This window comes from Narcine bancroftii, chromosome 1 (assembly GCF_036971445.1).
Source record: "Narcine bancroftii isolate sNarBan1 chromosome 1, sNarBan1.hap1, whole genome shotgun sequence".
Taxonomy (NCBI): Eukaryota; Metazoa; Chordata; class Chondrichthyes; order Torpediniformes; family Narcinidae; genus Narcine; species Narcine bancroftii.
This window is the reverse complement of record NC_091469.1, coordinates 411,938,678-411,959,214: the sequence shown is the minus strand read 5'-3', so window position 1 is coordinate 411,959,214 and position 20,537 is coordinate 411,938,678. Positions and strand designations below refer to the sequence as shown.

Sequence of the window (20,537 nt, the reverse complement as noted above, 5' to 3'; positions counted from 1 at the left end):
AAATGTGCCAAAGCCACAAGAAGACAAAAGAATGGAGGAAAAATGGACAAAACATTGGAACATATCTAAAGTAGGATGATGAATTTGATCACTGCCTTTAAAAAGTCCAGGTGCTCCATGATAAACAACTTGATAGAATTCAAAGAATTTTGGAGGCCTCAAAGTCAGATGAATATGCAAAACTCCCCAGTGAACTAATTGTATACAATAGCTACAGTTTGCAGTATTTTTTCAAGATTTACATGAGTAAATCTTTCTGCATCACCCATCCTAAAACAAATAAAAATACTGTCATTTAATAATCTGGCTAAATATAGGTAAGTATCTCATATGTATTTTCATGAAGCAACTCAAAATAATTTCAAGTTGTACATTTGTAACAATAATTTATGGTATTTACATGTAAGCATTAAATCAGCTCTCTTCCAGCTTGGCTACTTCTGAAACATGAGAACTTAACATTAAAAATTATGTAGCAAAGGAGTCCTCCTAATCTTTGACCAGCAATGTAAGCTTTGTGACATCCATACAGCCAATTCTGGAGGAATCAGAGCACATTTTCTAGCTAAGAATATCATCTATACATTAACTAAATTGAAAAGTTGCAACCAACTATGCAAGAATATTGATACACCAGCCCAGATGCACTGTTCCATGCACAATAAGGTAAACAAGGATTCTACAAATACTGGGGAACAAGAGCAATACACAGACATCTGGAGAAACTTAACAGGTCACATTGCATTCACAGAGAGCAATGGGCAGTCAACAGTTCAGGCAGGAGAAGGGTTCCAGCCTGGAATGTTGACTGCCTACTGCTTTCTATGGATGCTGTGTAACCTGCAGGGTTCCTTCAGTGCACAGTAATGTTACTCCATATGTTTTCATAAGGGAAAGCTCTAAGAAGATGCCAGATCCTTTCCTAAAGAGAGGGAAAAAAAGAATCATGAACCTAATTATTTTACAAACATTCATGTCGTACTGGTGGAATCCTGAAAGGAAATCACTTGCCCGCTCAGAGAATCGGGTTATTTACATGGGTGGGGGTAGGTGAGGAAGAAACATGCAACAAATAAACATCTGAAAAATGCACATTAATAAGTCAGACTGTGACCTTTGAAGGAGATAAAGAAATCTAATTGAATTTCTTGTCGTTTTTCACAGATGGACCCAGTTCAGAAAGCAGTGATAAATCACACGTTTGGGGTTCCTCTTCCTCCAAGAAGAAAACACGTAATTTCATGCAACATCTGCCAACTAAGATTTAATTCTGATGTGAGTGTACATGGCTCAAGGATTCATTTGAGCCCATAGATGATACTCCAGAGATTAAATTACTTCTACATTTAACGGATAGATAGGCATTAGACAGAAGCTGACACTTAAACATCATCTCAGAACAGTTTGTTTTGTGCTAAAAGAAAACAGGTTTACCATGGTTGTGCACTGGTTATTTTGTATTCTAATCCTCCTGGCAGATTAATTTACCAGGAGCTGTTAATTTATTTATTTAACAAAATACCTGTGCTAAAATGATGCAGAAGAGGAATGCTAGAATCCTGAACGTCTTGTTCAGAATTTGGACCTTCAAAATAATCTTGGCATGTTGTCAATGTTAATTATTTTTTAGAGGAGGAATCTTTTGACCCATTCAACCTTATACCTCACCCATCAATCACTTTTATCATGGATGAGTGGCATTTCTGATTTGTTGTTGAAAGTCACCAGTGCGAAAAATGTTGCACCTGGTGGCTTTGGAAACTATTTTCATATAAAGCATGTCACAATGCTTGGCTTTGTAAAATGCACAGTAAGACCGTTGGTGTATTCCAACAGTATAATTTGTACAAGCCAAAACCTTTTTCATTTAATACAAGTCTCAGCTAAAAAATTGTGACTCTAATAGATTATCTGTTAAAGTTGTCACAGGGTAGTAAAAGGACCTTTCAAGTAATTTGCCTATGTTCTCCATAGGCAATGTCTTGACAGTTAAATAAACAGGCAAAAGTACTTTGATGGGATGGGCAAGAATGGTAATAAACCAGCCATGTATAATTTACTTCAAAATAATGTCATGTGTAAATGACAATTATGAGTTTTGATGTGTCTTATGTAACTCTGTTCATTGATTTAGATTGTAGATCAAGCTTATGATTAGCAATAGACTGAACTTTACCTTTTCCAAGACATTTAAACAAATGTCTTTTGCCATTGTTACAAATGCTTTTCAATCGTGCTTACGATCATTAAACAAGTGAACTTTAACCATCTCAGGCAGATAAGAAGTGGTTACAGGATGGCACTGCCATAGGGTCATTCATGAACTTCCTCCAAATAATGAATATCCTTTCTTCTGATTAAATCAATGGGCACACATGGAAAACAGAAAAACATAAGAGTGCTGCAATTTGCAGCTCCTAATTGTCCTTGATTCCTTCATTAGTCGTTACATCATATAATCTGTGTTTTTTGATAGACTAAGTTTAACATGGCAGAGGTTTGGGGGAAGAATGTTCTGATAATTTCCATAATTCAGGTAGAAAAGTAACTGAAATTGTGGAGCAACAAAGTAATGAAAGTTTCAAAGGCGATTCTGTCCGTCTGCATTGAAAGGAGTGGGGAGATTGAGAAACCCCTTGTGGAAACGCCAGTCACTAATTGTCTTCATCAGAATGGACTGATTAAAAGAGTGGTAGATTCAAATGGATGTATACCTGAAAAGTAAAATTTTGAAGGACTATAAACAAGAGCATTAGAGTGGTTCTAATGTAGAGGTATTTTAAGGAGCCAGCATTGATACGTTGGGCTAAATGGCCTCCTTCTGTGTGGTATGAATCAATAGTTCTGCTCACACCCTGCTTTATAAAGTCATTCTTTGTAACATTTCCTAATGGGCAGTCTAAATCAAAATCACAAACTCAATTCAAGTGGCTACGTTGCTCAAATAAAACTGCAAATATTTCACCATCTATCAGATTCATCATAATGGTTCAGATTTTTTAAACAGCATATTTATCATATTTTTAAACAGCAAATTTGCTGGATTCCATAATAGTAATAACATTTCACATTTACATGGCAGCTTTGTGTTGTGAAATCTCCCTAGGCACCTCAGAGGACCATGACAAGTCAGTTCCAGAGTTTAATGTCTCGAGGACTGATAACAGTACTGTCAGTGATTTGCTCAAGATGCTGAGGGGTGCACAAGTAATGAAATTCCAAGTTCTCAGAAGATTGTAGGCCAAGAGGAATCTGTCACCATTTCGACAAGTGAGGATATGAAGGAATCTGAAGAGGAGACTGAGAAATTTAAAATCAATAACTTGATGCATCAGAAAATAGTATAGGCGAATGAGCCTTTTGGCAATGGTTGAACAGGATCTGATATGAGTGTTTTACGTGTATGATGAAAGGTGAAAGCGGCCAACCTAGGAGTAGTGAAATCTAGGGAAGAAAATCATGGATGGAAGAATCAGCAGCAAAGAGCTGATGTCGGGCCAGAGACCAAGAAGATGATAAAGGTCGAGGTTGCCAGTCCTTGAGATGAGGAAGATATAGCGCTTGATATATGGGGTTGAAGATTGAAGTCAGGACCAAGTCTTGAGAGGTAAGTCTGAAATCAAGCAAGGCTGTTCTATTCCACTGGGTAACTGGGGACAGGCATTTAAGAAGGATTTATCATGTGAATACTTGCAGCTTTAGATGGATGAGGAAATATGGGGGCTTGATATAATGTTTAGTACCATCTGTACAGACATCAACCCATTCAGTCACTGAAAGATTTTTTTTGTCCCCCATCTTTCCTCCATTGGCCACTCACAATAATGTAACAAGAACATCAGAAACCTTGGGTAAGTATTTGGTTTACCCAAGACTTTTGTATTTTGTTAGTTGCATTGGGAGAGGCAGAATCTCTATCTGCTCCTTACAAACCATAATGAGAGTCATCTTCATTACACCCTATGCCAGGAGTTCCTGGTATTATAAATGATGCCTCATTGGTAGCTGGTTTGTTCTAAGCGATAGCATCTTTCTTTCCACAAGGATACAACTGGAAATCAGCTCTTGGATCTACAGTGCCCTCCATAATGTTTGAGACAAATACACATTTTTACCTGTGCTCTACAGTTTTAAATTTGTAATCAAACAGTTCATGTGATTAAAGTACGCATTTCAGATTTTATTCAAGGTTATCTGTATGCATTTTGGTTTGTCCATGTAGAAATTTCTGCACTTTTTAAACGTCATCCCATCATTTCAGGGCACCATAATATTTCAGATATAGCAATGGTATGTGTATTAAAGTTGTCATGTTTATTACTTTATTTCATATCCCTTGCATCCAGCAACTGCTTGAAGTCTGTGACTCATAGACATTATCAGATGCAGAGTATTTTTCTGGTGATGTTCTGCCAGGCCTCTACTGAAGCCATCTTTATCTCCTGAAGATGGCTGCAGTAGAGGCCTGGCAGAACATCGGGGACTTGTCCCCTTAAGTTTTCTCTTCAGTATATGGAAGGCATGCTCAATTGGATTTAGGTCAGAAACTGAGTTGGCCTTTCAATAATTTTCCAATTTTTAAGTTTTAAAATCTCCTTTGTTGGTTTAGCAGCTCGTTTGGGATCATTGTCTTGCTGTAGGATGAAGTATCATCCAATGCGTTTAGAGGCATTTGTTTGAAATTGAGAAAATTAAATGTTTCTGTACATCTCAGAATTCATTTTACTACTGCAATCAGCAGTTACATCATCAATGAAGATAAATTCACCAGTACCTGTGGCAGCCACACATGCTCAGGCCATAACAGCCCCACCACCATGTTTCACAGATGAGGCAGAATGCTTTGGATCATGGACCGTCCCATTACCATAACTCTGATACAGGTTAATCTTCATCTCATCTGTCCATAAGACCTTTTTCCATAATTCTGCAGGCTCTTTGATATACTTCTTGGCAAACTGTAATTTGGGGACCCTGTTTCTGTGGCTAACTGGTGGTTTGCATCTTGCAGTGTAGCCTCTTCTGAGACAGTAGTCATTGTCACATCTATAACTGCCTCCTGAAGGTGTTTCTGATCTGTCAGACAGCGTTTGTGAAATTTTTCTTCATTATGATGAGAATTCTGTCACCTGCAATGGAGGTCTTCCTTGGCCTTCGAGATTGTACACCAGTACACTCTTCTTAATGATGTTCTATACAGTTGATTTTGGTAATCCTAATGTTTGGGCATTATCTCTTACTGTTTTATTCTTGTTTCTCAGCCTCATAATGGCTTCTTTGACTTTCATTGGCACAACTCTGGTCCTCATGTTGAAAAATAGCAACTATAGATTCCGAAGGTGATCAAAGTTCAGAGACAAGTCTAGATCTCTTATATCTGCATGAAAGAAACAATTAAACATACCTGAGTACTCACAAACACTTGTGAAGCCAATTGCCCCAAACATTAAGGTGCCCTGAAATGAGGGGATTAGGTATAAAAAGTGTTATGATTTCTACATGGTCAAACCAAAATGTATAGAAATAACCTTGAGTAAAATCTGGAATGTGCACTTTTATCACATGTGAATTGTCCAATTACAAGTTTTGAAACTGTGGAGTACAGGGGCAAATAAAGGAAAAAAGTCTTTGTCCCAAACATTATGTAGGGCACTGTGTACTAAGAAAGTGGGATTGAGGCAGATCTCTGAGAAACATTTCAGGGACTTCAGGGAATGTGGTAGAAATTATAGGTAACGCTAAGTGGCATGGACTTTTTCAGCAAGCATGGGCACATGATGCTCAGAAGGAAAATCTGAGAGTGGAGCAGTGGATAGGTAGGGATGGCAGAGCCCGTAGAATTTCAACTCCTTGATACCTATATGTTCCATTACATTTTTATGATTCTAATTGAATGTGTGCCAAGAAGAATTAGGCTTAGATCTGTAATGCCTTCTCTCAAATCACATTTGTAAATATCCAGACATTATTCTCAATGCCGAGTAGAGTGACCTGGCAGAAGAATTTTAAAGCCTGCTCAACTCAACTCCAAACAAAATAAAATTCACATTGAAGTGTGTTCATGGTTTCAGTTATTCATAAAAGTTAATGATATAATCACCTATAAGATATATGGCTATGTTTTACATTCCTAATAATACCAAACTACTTGTAACTCCAGTCCTGAAATGCTGCATATGCTTCCATTTCCACTCATTATAAAGTAAATTGGGCACCACAGTGCGCCTGTAAACATGGCATGTCAAGTAGAAGCAGGTGGACTGAAACAGATGTTCCTTTTTCAGCCAGCAATTGGATTAATCCAAAGAACAGATCTTTTTGCGTTGTTGATGAATGATAACGTCACGCTGCAGAAGTGTGACGTTTTCCTTGATGGAAAGATCATGTCTGCCAAATCTCCTTCCTATATGCTTGTGTAAAATGTTCCATTTGATAAAGATAAATGTAACTCTCTCAGAAATTTTTAAATCTTAAGCATTAACTTATTCTCCACACCATACTGAGTTAATAAATTCAGACGTGTGTATTACTATAAATGTTGATCCATGTAACATAATTTGAGTTGCTCGCTGGTTGACTTTCTGTTTGCATGAGCTGAGTGACTGAGACCAATTTTCCTCACATCAGGAGCTACATGGTAATACTATCATCCTGAACATACACCTTCTGCATCATATTCCAGCCATCACGTTGGGGCACCTCTCAGCTCTATAGGATGGTAAGTTTAAATGCAATGGAGAAGATATTGCAGGAGACGTTTTCAGGGCCATATTGCACTGTCTTCAGTTTTTTTTGGTGTCATGTTGTTTATGTGTCTCAATTGCTATTGGTGCGACCACAGGTTTTCAGTGGAAGTCCCCATTCCACTTCTTAGGAAGATAAATCAATGCAAAGATGCCAAGCATGCCAGACTGCATATGAAGTGTTCCTATCTCTTCTGCATCACCCATAGCTGCTTAACCAAAAGTTGGTATGCATTAATTGCTCTGATCAGCAAAGAGCTTTAGGACAACCAACCCTGTCATAAGGGAATCCTTGACTCAATGGAGGATCAGATGTATTTTTTTCAGAGTCCAGTCATATCAGAGTTCTGTGTTTAGGAGCAAGGTGTTAATTAATGCTTGCACTCATTGATTGGAAAATCTGGGAACTTTTCAAATATACTCTCCTTAAGTTCTTACAAGCATGATAGTAGGCTCCAGTCAGCACAAGTGCAACATCCAATGCATTTGGGTACCTGTTCGACTGCGGCAAATAAGAATGTTGGTGCATATGTACAAGGTACAATGTATATGACAATAAAATCACTGTCATTATTGACAGAATGCATCCTGAATGTGGGCATTGGCTGTTTTGTGCTGCTCTTCACTGGGGCAGGTAAAAGGGACAGAGCTACCAATAAGAATGCTTTATTGAATGTTGTCACCACTGAACACCAGTAGATGGTACAATAATGTCTTAAAGGTCATACTAAATTCCCCTTTCTTTTTTTAAATTATTTTTAAGGATTTTCAATCAACATCGAGGTTCAAAGCAAACAAATTAAAGAAACATCACAGACATATACAATAAATTGCCTTTTCCCTCTAATAAATTAACAAAACCATGGAGCTGAAGTTAATATTCCTGGCAGTATCCATCCCAGATACAGATTATTTCCAAATAAACTTCACACATCCTAATCTTAAATCCAACACCATGATTACCATCTTAACTATGCATAACCACATCATGGATCAAATAACATATTTGCTGATCCACAGCTGTAACAGATAAATAATACTCATTAACTATTATAGTAGGTAATGATTTTATCTTGTTTCAGTATATTAATAAATACTATAAAGTCAACTATTTCATTTTCTTACACTTTTCATCATGCTTTTCTCAGTGAATTTTGTATTTTGAATCTTTTCTTTTTCCTGCTGTGTTTGTTGAGATTAGAAAGTCATCATCATTCATCGTCCCTCCCTGGATTAACTCCAATACTCGTAATTGAGCCATACTATTTTCAGTCACTCCTAGTGCACTTTTGACTACTTTGTATAAGATGACATGAGTAGATCCAAGTCTAGTATAACATCATGAGACCTTTAGATTTATTGGAATGCTTCCACAGAACAACAAATTCCTAGACCTGTATCATTCAATCCTTTTCTGATCTCTTTGGTCCATATTCTTTGCATGCTGTAGCACTTGTGCTTAACTGCTTATCTTGTTTTAGCACAGGCTTCATATTCATTTTCAAATAGGCTACCATCAATTCTGTCAGCCATAGTAATGATGTGTCACCATTTGCACCTTAATTGCCACATATTTGTAGCTAGAGAGAATAAAAATTCCCTCTCTACACTCATCTTGAGTCACAGTTCTTTTGTTTTCTATGATATCAAATCAATCCCTCATTCATCACAACTGATCAATTGGAGCTTCATCCAATGACTCTGATCTAGTAGTGTCAATCAACTCTTGGCTTCCTGGTTAACTTCAAACCCACTTGACCAGTAATCCATTTAAATGGCCCTGTGTACTTCTGGATTTCTTATCCCCAGTATGTAATTCTCTCACACACACAGCCCCTCAAACTGAATGACGCAGTGCATGCCATACCAATATTCAATAATGCACTCCCTTACCCATGACTCTGATAAATTTCTGGACTGGTCTCCACTGGCAATCCAACTGTTTATCTTCTCATAACTTGGAGAGTGTCTCATGCATCCGTGCCAAAAACAATTTTACACCAAATCTCATGAATGTGGTTGTGTTTTTTGAAGAGGCAACCAAGAGGATTAATGAGGGCAATGCAGTAGAAGTTGTCTACATGGACTTTAACAAGGCCTTTGACAAGTTCCTGCAAGGTAGGCTTGTCTGGAAAATCAGATCAAATTGCATCCAGAGTAAGCTGGCCAATTGGATATTGATTTGATGGTAGGACTGAGAGGGTGGTAGTGGAGGGCTGTTGTTCAGATTGGAGGCCTGTGACCATTGGTAAGCTGCAGGGATTGGTGCTGAGTCCATTGATGTTTGTCATTTATATTAACAACTTGATCAATAATGGTTAGTAGATTTGAAGATGGCACTAAAATTAGTGGTATAATGGACAATAAAGAAGGATATTTGAGATTATAGCAAGGTCTAGAACACACGTGTCAAACTCAGGCCCGCAGGGAAAATTTGGCCTGTGATATCATTATATTTGGCCCGCAAGATCATATCAAATATGTATTAGAGCTGGCCCACTGGCCACCGAGCCAGTATAGCGCATGCACAGCTAATACTACAAATCCCAGAATGCTTTGCAAATGCATTGGCGCCGGCCCGTCAGCCCGCTAATTGCCCCCACCTCCTCTCTTTACTTTCATTAGTATCTGCGACCTTTCGCCTAACTCACATGTAATAAACCCCTTATGAAAAATGGCCAAACTAAAAACAGAAAACGGGACCTTTCAAGACAGGTGGGAGACAAACTCTGACCCCAGAGTTTGATGAACTTACATTTAAGAAGAGATGCCAAGTATCTGGTTTAGACCCAGGTGCATCAGAGTAAATCACAGTGTAGCAAGCTAAATTTGGATTCATATTTTCTTTGGTTAACTTTGGACTGTTCATAGTTGAAAGATTGGATTTTCATTGAAGCAAGTTGTTATTTTTTTGACTTGTTGGCTTGTGAAAAAAAAAACATTTAAAAGGAGCTTAAAGGCTATAGAGAAATATTATTTATTGAATATTCTATTTCTCATTTGTTAATGCTTCTTCTTGAAAGAGTTTAACCAAAACTATTATTAAACATTTATTTTAATAAGAAAAAGTTTAACATTACATATGTTGAAAGAAGAGAAAACATGCAGATGTTGTTGAAATTTTCAATAAATATTTAGTTTGGCCCATGACTTAGTCCAAGTTTTTAATTTTGGCCCTCTGTGAATTTGAGTTTGACACCCCTGGTCTAGAATAACTGAGGAAGTGACTAAGAAATGGCAGATGGAGTTTAATTCAGATGTATGAGGCCTTACATATTGCTAAGATAAATGGGGCCAGAACTTAAACAATAAAGTTAAGGCCTGAAGAGTGTCGAGAAACAGAGAGACCCTGTGACTGGTGAAAAAGGTGCACGGCATGCTTGCTTTCATTAGAGCAGAGATTTCATGTTAAAACTGTACAATATATTGATGAAACCACACTTGTAGTATCGTGCACATTCCTGGTCACCCTGTTGTAAGAATGAAGTCGTATAACTATAAAGAGGTCAGCAAAGATTCTCAAGAACTTAACCGGTTGGCTTGAATTATAAGGAGAGGCTTGATAATCTGTGACTTTTCTCCCTGGAGCATATGAGTCTGAAAGGGGAGGTTTATAAAACTTATAAGGGTTATAGATAAGGTACCTAGTGATAATCTATACCCTCTAGTTTTAGCAAGAGACTTAAGTTAGAGGCGTAGATTTTAGGTGAGGGGAAAGATTTAAAGGGACTGGAAGGGCACTGCTGAAGTAAGTGTTAAAAGGTGGGTGCAAATGTAATGTTTAAAAGATATTTTGTCAGGTTCATGGATAGTTAGAGGCATATAGACCAAATGCATATAGAACTAACAGATAAACTTGGTCAACATGGACAATTGGGCAAAGGGCCTGTTTCCATGGTGTAACAAAAGTTACTGTAAAAATATTTGAATTATTTTGAAATACACATTATGGCTCACAAATACAACATGGAACTGCAGTGATGCTTATTATTGCTTCTCATTTAATATGGTAGCTTTAAATGACTTATCATTATCCAATCAATACACTAATTGCCACTTCATCCATCACCTGATGCTATTGCGCGGATATTGCCAAGTTGTGGGTATCCCACACCTTTATCTCCTTGCACCCACATCACACAGGAACTGTCATCTTTATTAGTTTTTCATTTCAGTGGAGGCTTGTACCCACTTGGAATATTCTATGGTATTTATCATGTCTATGCAATTTGGGTATGAAGAAATACACACATCCATTTAATTTATGTGGTCTTGTTTTCTATTTTACCACAAAATTACATCTCGAGTATGCTGTTTTGCATTAGACCATAAGACTTAGGAGCAGAAGTAGGCAGCCCCGCCATTTCATTATAAGCTGGTCCATTTTCCCACTCAGCCCCACTCCCTGGCCTTCTCCCCATAACTTTGATGCCCTGGTTAATCAAGAACCTGTCAATCTCTGCTTTAAATACACCTGTGGCAACAAATTCACTCTTCTGGACTTTTAGAATGCCTTTGTGAGAAAGTGCATCCACGGTTTATGGCACATTTGCTCACCAACATTTTATGTTTGTTGGGCTCTGCCACCAACACTATTGTCTCTTTTTGCTTATGGCCATGTTTCTTTGTTGTTTATTCTCCCCATATCTCTATTCATTCTATACACAGGGTAATTGGCTGGAAACTCTTGTATCTCTTAAGCTCTTTGACAAATCCACCATGTCCACAACCTATTGTCACCATCAGAAGAATCTCGTTTCCCTTTACTTCATAATTGATCTGCTACTCTGGAAGCAACATCCCAAATTTATTTGGAGAACTTTGTCACTTGCTCCAAGATAAACACCGAAGAGTGAAGTCCCTTGCTTTCTGTATTCATGCTGCCACAACATGTGCATTTGACCTTGGCTTCAAAGGGATGAACTCTCCACAGATTTACCACATGGTGGTAAAGCCTTTACCACCATGATTGTCTACTTTAGATTTTACTTCCATGCTGTTTTTCTTTTCAGTTGCCCATGGGTCCTTGTCCAAATCTATTCCAGGAACTGTGAATAATTGAAGAGCTGAGCTGGCCACAAAAAAACTGTAAATTTGCAACTTATCAGCTTTGCTTCTTATACAACACAGATTTACAACAAAAATTGTGCTGCTTGCTTATGTCAGAAACCGTGTCTCTGCAGTAAGCTGGAGAAAAATACTTCTTTACAGATGGGTACGCTGACCTACATAGTCCTTTGCAAAGGTAAATGTCTGAGAAAATAGGAAAATAGGCCATTGGCCTGTCAAGCCTGCTCCACAATTCAATAAGGAGATGGCTGATCTGGCTGTGGACTCAGCTTCACTGATCTGCGTTTTATATATAACCATTAATTCTCCTATTCTTTAGAAATGTAGCTATCTGTGTCTAAGGTAAATTCAATGAGACAGCATCTACTGCTTTGTTGGCAGAGATTTCCACAGATTCCCAACTCTCTGGGACAAGCAGACTCTTTTATCTCTTATCTTAAATTGGTCATAATATTGTTAAAATTGCTATAGAGAACATTTTCCAGGGAAACCCTTTGCCTCTCATTAATGATTCCCATTAACTAAGCTTTTACAAGATAATGGGAGAGAGGGGTGTGGCGGTGAGGCTGTAGGGGTAAAGGTTGTGGCAGTGAGGCTAGAGGGAAGAAGGTTGTGGTGGTGAGGCTGGAGGAGAGGGGTTTGTGGTGGCCCTGGAGGGGAGGGGGTTGCCAGCAGCAAGACTGGGGAATGGGGTTGTGACGTCGGCGCTGAAGGGGTGAGAGTTGTGGTGACAGCGCTGAGGGGGGAGAGGGTTGATGGCTTAGAGGCTGGTGGGGAGGTGGCTGCAGTGACGTTGCTAGAGGGGAGAGGATTGCAGTTCTAGAGTATTTTAGAATGGATGAAATCTGGGTGGACATTATATATACCATATACTGTAAGCACTCAACCGCCATGCTCCAGCTATGGAACAATAGCCCCATTGCCTAGTGGATCAGCGACGGGGGGACATGTAGCCTAAGGGAGCAAACCGCTACAGAAAACCCAGAGTGAAGCCCAGAAGGCATTTGGATGTCATGTAGTCATCATCCTTCAGGCAGCGAAAGCAATCAAGTCGTCCCCAAACGTGGTGGCTTGCAGTCCTTTGGACTCTGACGTTGTCTGGGCAGGGCAAGGCCCCCTTACACGTTGCCCTGGCATGCACCCTGAAGAGGTCACTCCAGTCTCACCATGCAGTGAGAGTACATTGCAGAAGACAGCAGTTACGGTTATAAGTCCTGACTCAACTGGTCACCAAGGGTTGTCTTCATCAGTGGGAGGGGACATCGCATCCCACTGGTTAGCTATCGCCCACCTTAAGCTGAGCAGCCCTCAGCCAGTAAGGTGCTGACCTGCCACGATCTGCTTGCTTCATTGAGTGTCTGGAGCTAAGAGTCTCAGCGCTTGACAAGCAGATTTCCAACCTTAAACTAGACAAGCAACAAAAGAAAATGAAGGCTCCAGCTCTTTGAATCACAAGCTGGAATGTGAGAATTATGCATCGAGGATTGATGGATGACCTCCAAGCAGTCGATGATGTCCATAAGAGAACGATTATTGACCTTGAGCTACACAAACTAAAAATGAACATAGCAGCCTACAGGAGACCAGACTCCTAGACAGTGATACCCTAAAGGAGGAACACTATACCTTCTATTGACAAGGAAAGAGCACTGAGGAGTTCAGAGAGCATGGTGTAGGCTTTGCCTTAAGGAAAGCACTGCTCTGTATGGTCGAGCCTAGGGCCAACACTATTTGGCATCTTCTTCTCCCTGTTGCTGTTGCATGCATTCTGAGGACGGAATACATTTGCACAATAGACAGTGGAAAGCTCTGTAACTTGGCCAATCTGAAAGCGAAGAACAAGATGGGGAGGGTTCTCATCAGAGAACTACTGTTCGTTGATGACGCAGCACTGACCTCCCACACAGAGGGGTAGCTACAGAGGCTGATTGACAACTTTGCCGAGGCCTGCCAGGAATTTGGGCTGACGATCAACATCAAAAAGACCAATGTGGTGGGGCAAGATGTTGCGACCCCACCAACAATCCGCATTGGAGATGAAGAACTTGATGTCACTGACAGCTTCACATTCTTGGGCTCCATCACCATCAATCTCTCACTTGATGCTGAAATCGACAATCGCATCGCTAAGGCTGCCACTTTGATGACCAAACTAAGCAAAAGAAGTTGGAGCAACAAACACCTCACAGTGAACACCAAGCTCAAGGTGTATCAGGCATGTGTCCTCAGCACCCTGCTTTATGGCAGCGAATCGTGGACAAAGTATGCCAGGCAGGAGAACTGACGAGAGCTTCCATCACCAATGCCTTTGATACATCCTGGACATTACCTGGCAGGACAGACTCATCAACTCCGAGGTTCTGGATAAGGCCAGTTCTTTCAGCATGCACTTCTTGCTGTGTCAGAGACAACTTTGGTGGCTTGGCCATGTACACTGTGTAGAGGATGGTCGCATCCCAAAAGACCTGCTGCACCGTTGTCTGACTGAAGTTTCTTGACCTACCGGCTGGCCACAGTTGTGTTTAAAAATGTACGCAAACATAATCTGTAACTCACTCACGTTGATGTGCTCAACTGGGAGCCCCTTGCTGTTGACCATGGCCACTGGAGAAGCGCTGTCAGAAAGGGGATGAAGAGCGGCGAGGAAAAGTGGACATGCCAGCTGGAGGACAAGAGGACACGGAGGAAGCAGAGACCACAGAGCCAACCGACCACAACCCATCGTTCTAACTTCATCTGCAGCAAGTGTGGCAGAGACTGTCACGCTAGAGTGGGCCTTATAAGTCATTCCAGATGCAGCATTAAAACCAACTGATTACCCATTGTCTTCCAAGACAGAAGGATGCCTACAAACAAGATAACATTCCTCAGATCAAATTCTTCATGGGATGCCTTCATTATTAGAGTGCGACAATTGTAGATAAATGGTGTGTTTGAAGAGTGTTTTTTTTCTGTCTCCCAACTCCTCCTTGGTTGAACTTTATCTCTCTCTGTTAATTTCAATTTCAGATTTATGTTAGTTTCAAAGCAATGAGCAAGAAATCTTTTAAATAGTTTTTGGATCCTGTGGGTTTAAATAATTGTGACCTAAATTTGAAAGAATCAGTCAATTTTGCTGAAATGAAAAAAATTCTCACTTGTCTTTCCATTGGGTGTTTTAATCTGCCTGCAAGCTGTATACATTTAAGTTGGTATATTGAAAATCGAGCTCATTTGCTGAAGTTATGACAGACAATTGGAAGAGGCCCTATTGAAATTTGCCTCATTAGTAACCTGCTTGATTGCTTTTGAGGGAGGTCCAGAAATTTGTTAAAGCATTATTCTCTCCACCTTTGTGGTTAAGAGATTTAGAGGTTGACCTGAACTCAGAAATGTATGAAGACAATTTACTTTATGGGCTAAATAACCATTTCTTAATTTGTACAATCTTTGTTCTAATTTTTATTTAATGGAATAAATTAGGTTCATTAAATACATAATAAAAAGTCTGCTTAGACTTGTTTCACCTGCTGGATTATTAACTCTGCTGCACTAAAGTCATATCCAGCAACTCTAAGAAACTAGCCATTGCACAAGAGGCAATAGTTGGGTGCAAATAGATCACTTATAGCTTCTGCAGATTTAAGAAAGTTGGCTGATCAGAAATCAGATTGAGTAGATAGAGCTCACAAAGTCTCCATAATGGCATCTGATTAATTTTTAAATGACTAATATTTAATTTCAAACTGAATTGATCAATCTTTAAGTGGAGAGCTTCATTCTCGCAGCCCTATAGTTGACTCTTGTGTATATAAACCTGGATATATATGCTGTAATGGAGATAGCAGTAGAAAAGATTGCTACAGTCACATATCAGAGGACCTACCCTAACCAAAAACTACTCTGGGACCACCAAAAGATCTGTCTGCACCATCAAAGCATCACTTTTTTTGAACAAACTGCAGCTGTGAATCTATCAATTTATATTTATTATCTCTTGGAATATTGTGGTAATTTAATTTATACTATTGTAGTCGGTGCATCTTATGTACCTGTGTAGCTGCATAAGATGGAAGTGTTAGGAAGGCAATAGTCAAAATCCAATAGTAGCATTAGATGTATTGTAATTTTAACTCATTTTGTTTTAGGATTTAAAGTGGAACCTCTTTTCAGATGGCATGCTCTCAGGATCATTGAATAGTATACTGCAGAAAGAAGCTATTCAGCCCATTGTGTCTATACAAATTATTTTACAAAGCTATCCAACTATCCATCCCACTCTTCTTTTACCATAGCTTTACATTCAAATCAAGCAGATGCTTTGCTGTTTTTGGAAAGTCCAGGCTGAGTGCAGCAAATGACCCTTTTATGTTTGTTCTTTTATGAATTTTTTTTTAAAATTAATACAGTGAGTTCTAGTCACCAGTGCTGGTAGATACAAGAAGGAATGTTAGCTGTTTCATACATTTCCATCCATAATCTTTCCTTCCTTTGTAATTTGAAATTACATTTTGTCGGAACAAAGTGCTTATGGAGTCATTAGATTTAATAGACAACTTCAGACATTACTGGTATGCTTTGTTTCATGTTGTCTCAAAGCTCATCATAATCATTTGTCTGGCACTATAATGAAATGTGGAAAAAAAATGTAATTCCTATTTTATATAGTGGAATCTGGGAGCACCAGAGATATAATCCAGAGATTCCAGAGTTCAGATATATGATCAGTGTACACCAGAAAGGTATTTACATTAACTATTTGCAGTAAACTGTTTAAAAAATCCCTGCCTTTGTGGTAAATTATATCGCAACATTTGGTGTATCTAGAACCAGGGATCTCAGCATTGATACTAATCAATATTATCATCGTGAGCCTTGGCTGTGAGCTTCAACACAGTAGTCAACTGGTGGAGCATGGCAACTGAATTTCCCATTCACAAATACAGTTTGTACACATAAATCAGTGGCTTTCAACACGATGGTGCACAGAGTTAGGTACCTGGAAATAGATAAGTGAGCAGTCATTGATGAGTTTTAACTCAGTACAGAAGGTGGCCATTTGACACATTGAGTCTACACCAGCTCCCAATAGAGCAACCCCATCAGTTCCATTCCTGATCTTTATTTTCCTGTCACTAAAATCTTCACACAACCCTTTGATTCTTTTGCCAGTTACCTACAATAGGTAATTTGCAGTAGCCAAATAAATCAATCAGCCCAACGTTGGGATGTGGGAAGCAGTGAGAGCACCCATGAATTTGCAGGAAGAACATGCAAATTTCATGCACAAATAACCTGAGCTCAGGATAAACATGGAGCTGTGAGTTAGCAACCCAAATTTAGGATGACCAGAAGAAATATGAACAGGTACTTACCTGGGCAATAAAAACTTTCCCAGATAATGTGTCTGGGCCAGGAATGATGTGTGATGCTAAAGGTTATGTATGTCCTTAAACTTCATGTTATGAAAAGCAACCCGCCACTCTCAGGTCTAAAATTGAGGTCAGCATTTTAACTGGCTTTTAAACAGTTGGTTGTGCTATTTGTAGGTAAGATGTTTGGCTGTTATATTTGCAAATGTTCAAAAATATACTGGTTCAAAAATATGCTCAGCATTAAGTGAAGGGAGCAGACCAGGTGGCATATGTCAAAGTCAACTGAAAAGTTCAAGCAGAATCAGGAGGTAGCTCACTTCCTGGTCACGAGTGCATTGAATCACAATCAAAGGATACCTTTGCCATGAGCCTATTTTTAAAAATCAGCTACACAAACTTCAGAATGGAAGAATATAATTGGAGAGATCAGTAAATTAAAGCAACATTCCTCATTCAAAATCATTCAAGAAAATTGGTCCCGATAGCATAAAATGTGGCATATAAAAGATGCATATGACTATTCACAATTACTTTGGAGGATTTTTCTGCATGTGCCATTTACATGTGCTCTAGCCTCTTGCTGAATCTTGCTTTAGACCAATCTTTTGTTTAGTCATGATGTTCTTGAGTGAAAAACAGTTAAACAAAGTGCTGAGGAAACATCAAATATTATTTTCTGAATAAAACTGCTGTTATAGAAATGTGTAGCAAATTAGAAGAATCATGCAGCTGCTAATAAAATTTCAAATGGATCACCTCACCAACTCATCAGGATCAGCGTACACACACAACATCACATATAACCCTGAGGTTCCAGGGTTCAGGTGTATGGTCAGCGTGCACACACAACATCACATATAACCCTGATATTCCAGGGTTCAGGTGTATGGTCAGCGTACACACATGACATCACATATAACCCTGAGATTCCAGGGTTCAGGTGTATGGTCAGCGTACACACATGACATCATATACAACCCTGAGATTCTAGAGTTAAGATTTATGGTCAGAGTACATACATGACATCACATATAATCCTGAGATTCCAGGGTTCAGGTGTATGGTCAGAGTACATACATGACTTCACATACAACCCTGAGATTTCAGAGTTCAGATTTATGGTTAGCATACACACATGATATCACATATAACCCTGAGATTCCAGGGTTCAGGTGTATGGACAGCGTACACACATGACATCACATATAACCCAGAGATTCCAGAGTTCAGATATATGATCAGTGTACACACACGACATCACATATAACCCTGAGATTCCAGGGTTCAGGTGTATGGTCAGTGTACACACACGACATCACATATAACCCTGAGATTCCAGGGTTCAGATATATGATCAGCGTACACACATGACATCACATATAACCCAGAGATTCCAGGGTTCAGATTTATGGTCAGTGTACACACATGCCATCACATACAACCCTGAGATTGCAGAGTTCAGGTGTATGGTCAGCGTACACACATGACATCACATATAACCATGAGAGTCCAGGATTCAGGTGTATGGTCAGCGTACACACATGACATCACATATAACTCTGAGATTCCAGGGTTCAGGTGTATGGTCAGTGTACACACATGACATCATATACAACCCTGAGATTTCAGAGTTCAGATTTATGGTGAGAGTACATACATGACATCACATACAACCCCAAGATTCCAGAGTTCAGATTTATGGTCAGAGTACATACATGACATCACATATAACCCTGAGATTCCTTTTCCTAGGGGTGTGGCAGCATTACCACTCATTGGAAGTACAAAAAAAAACTGTTACACTGTGTATACATGTAGACAAATAAAAAAAACTGTAAACAGAATACAAATGTAAACAAACTGTGCAATACAGAGAGAATAAGAAAAATCAATAAAGTGCACAAGTAAGAGTCCTTAAATGAGTCTCTGATTGAGTTTGTCATTAAGGAATCTGATGGTGGCGGGGTAGCAGCTGTTCCTGAACATGGTGGTGTGAATCATGTGGCACTTATACCTCTTTCCTGATGACAGCAGTAAGAACAGAGTATGTGCTGGGTGATGATTGCTGCTGCTCTCTGACAGAAGTAGAGGCTGACGTGCTTTCTTCATGATGCCACTGGTGTGTTGGGTCCAGGAAAGATCCTCCAAGATATGACTTCCATGAACCTAAATGTGCTCACCCTCTCCACCTCTGATCCCCCAATGATCACTGGATTGTCTACCTCTGCTTTTCCTTTCCTGAAGTTAGCAATCAGCTCTTTAGTTTTGGTGACATTGTGCAAGGTTGTTGTTGATGCACCATTCAGCCAAGTTTTCAATCTCCATCTTGTATTCTGACTCATCCCCTTCCTTTTTACAATCAATTACCATGGTATTCTCAGCAAATTTGTAGATGGTGTTATTGTCATATCAAGCCACACAGTCATAGGTGTAAAGTGAGCAGAGCAGGGGGCTAAGAACCCAGTCCTGTAGTGCTCTGGTACTGATTGTGGAGGAGATAGTCATTTAGAATTGCTTATTTATTTATCATTTTTCAGGATATGGATGTTGATGGCATGGTCAATATTAATTGCCCATCCTTGGTTGACCTTGAGAAGCTGGTGGTGAGCCATCAACTTGAATTCCTGTTGTCCTTGTAACCAAAATCCTGGGATATTTTGACTCTTCCAGGCAAATGGAGAGTCTTCCATCACAGTCCTCATTGGTGCACTGTAGATGAGCGAGAGGTCTTGGGGTGTCATGAAGTGAACCAGTCACCATTGAATCTGACAGTCTAATAACTATTATTTACATGACTAGGCCAAATAAGTTTCTGATCTGTTGCGATTCCCTGTTGTGATGCTGGGTAAGGTAGGACTAAGATATTAAAACAAATGGAATAAATAGAGGCAGAACTCATTGAGTATATATGCAAATGAGGCTAGTTGGGCTAAATGGCCTACTTCTTCCTGTTCATCCTGTGTAACCCAGACAATGAAATTAAAAATGTTACAATTGTCAGCAAATCTTCCCTATTCTGAACATATCATTGAACAAAAGTCTTTGCTGGCCTTTGGACACTGTCCTGAGGAACTCCTGCAGTGATATCAAGGAGTTGGCTTTATTGACTTCCAACAGCCACAACCATCTTCTGTGTAATTTCCATGAAAGTGGCAGCACAGGTTGACAGGGTGGGAAGAAGGCATTGAATACTGGAACAGGAGACATCATGTAAAACTTGTACAAGTTGTTGGTAAAACTGCGCTTCTGATGTTTTGGTCACTGAACTATAAGAAAGATGTTGTTAAGCTTAAAAAGGTGCAGAAAATATTCACGAGGATGTTATTAATACTAATAGATGTGAATAGATAAGGAGAGGCAAGATAGACTG

General features: G+C 39.4%; 1 protein-coding gene across 5 annotated transcripts in view; it reads left to right on the top strand.

Annotated features, from left to right (window-relative positions):
• LOC138751545 (zinc finger protein 385D-like) overlaps positions 1–20,537 on the top strand; it is a 423,580-nt gene that overhangs the window by 260,580 nt on the left and 142,463 nt on the right. For 4 of the 5 annotated variants that reach the window (XM_069913960.1, XM_069913959.1, XM_069913961.1 and 1 more), the window contains one exon: positions 1,165–1,275. The exons of the other annotated variant lie outside the window; for it this stretch is intronic. In XM_069913960.1, coding sequence (XP_069770061.1) covers positions 1,165–1,275 — 111 coding nt within the window. The remainder of the gene's footprint in view (positions 1–1,164; positions 1,276–20,537) is intronic. 5 annotated transcript variants of the gene reach the window in all.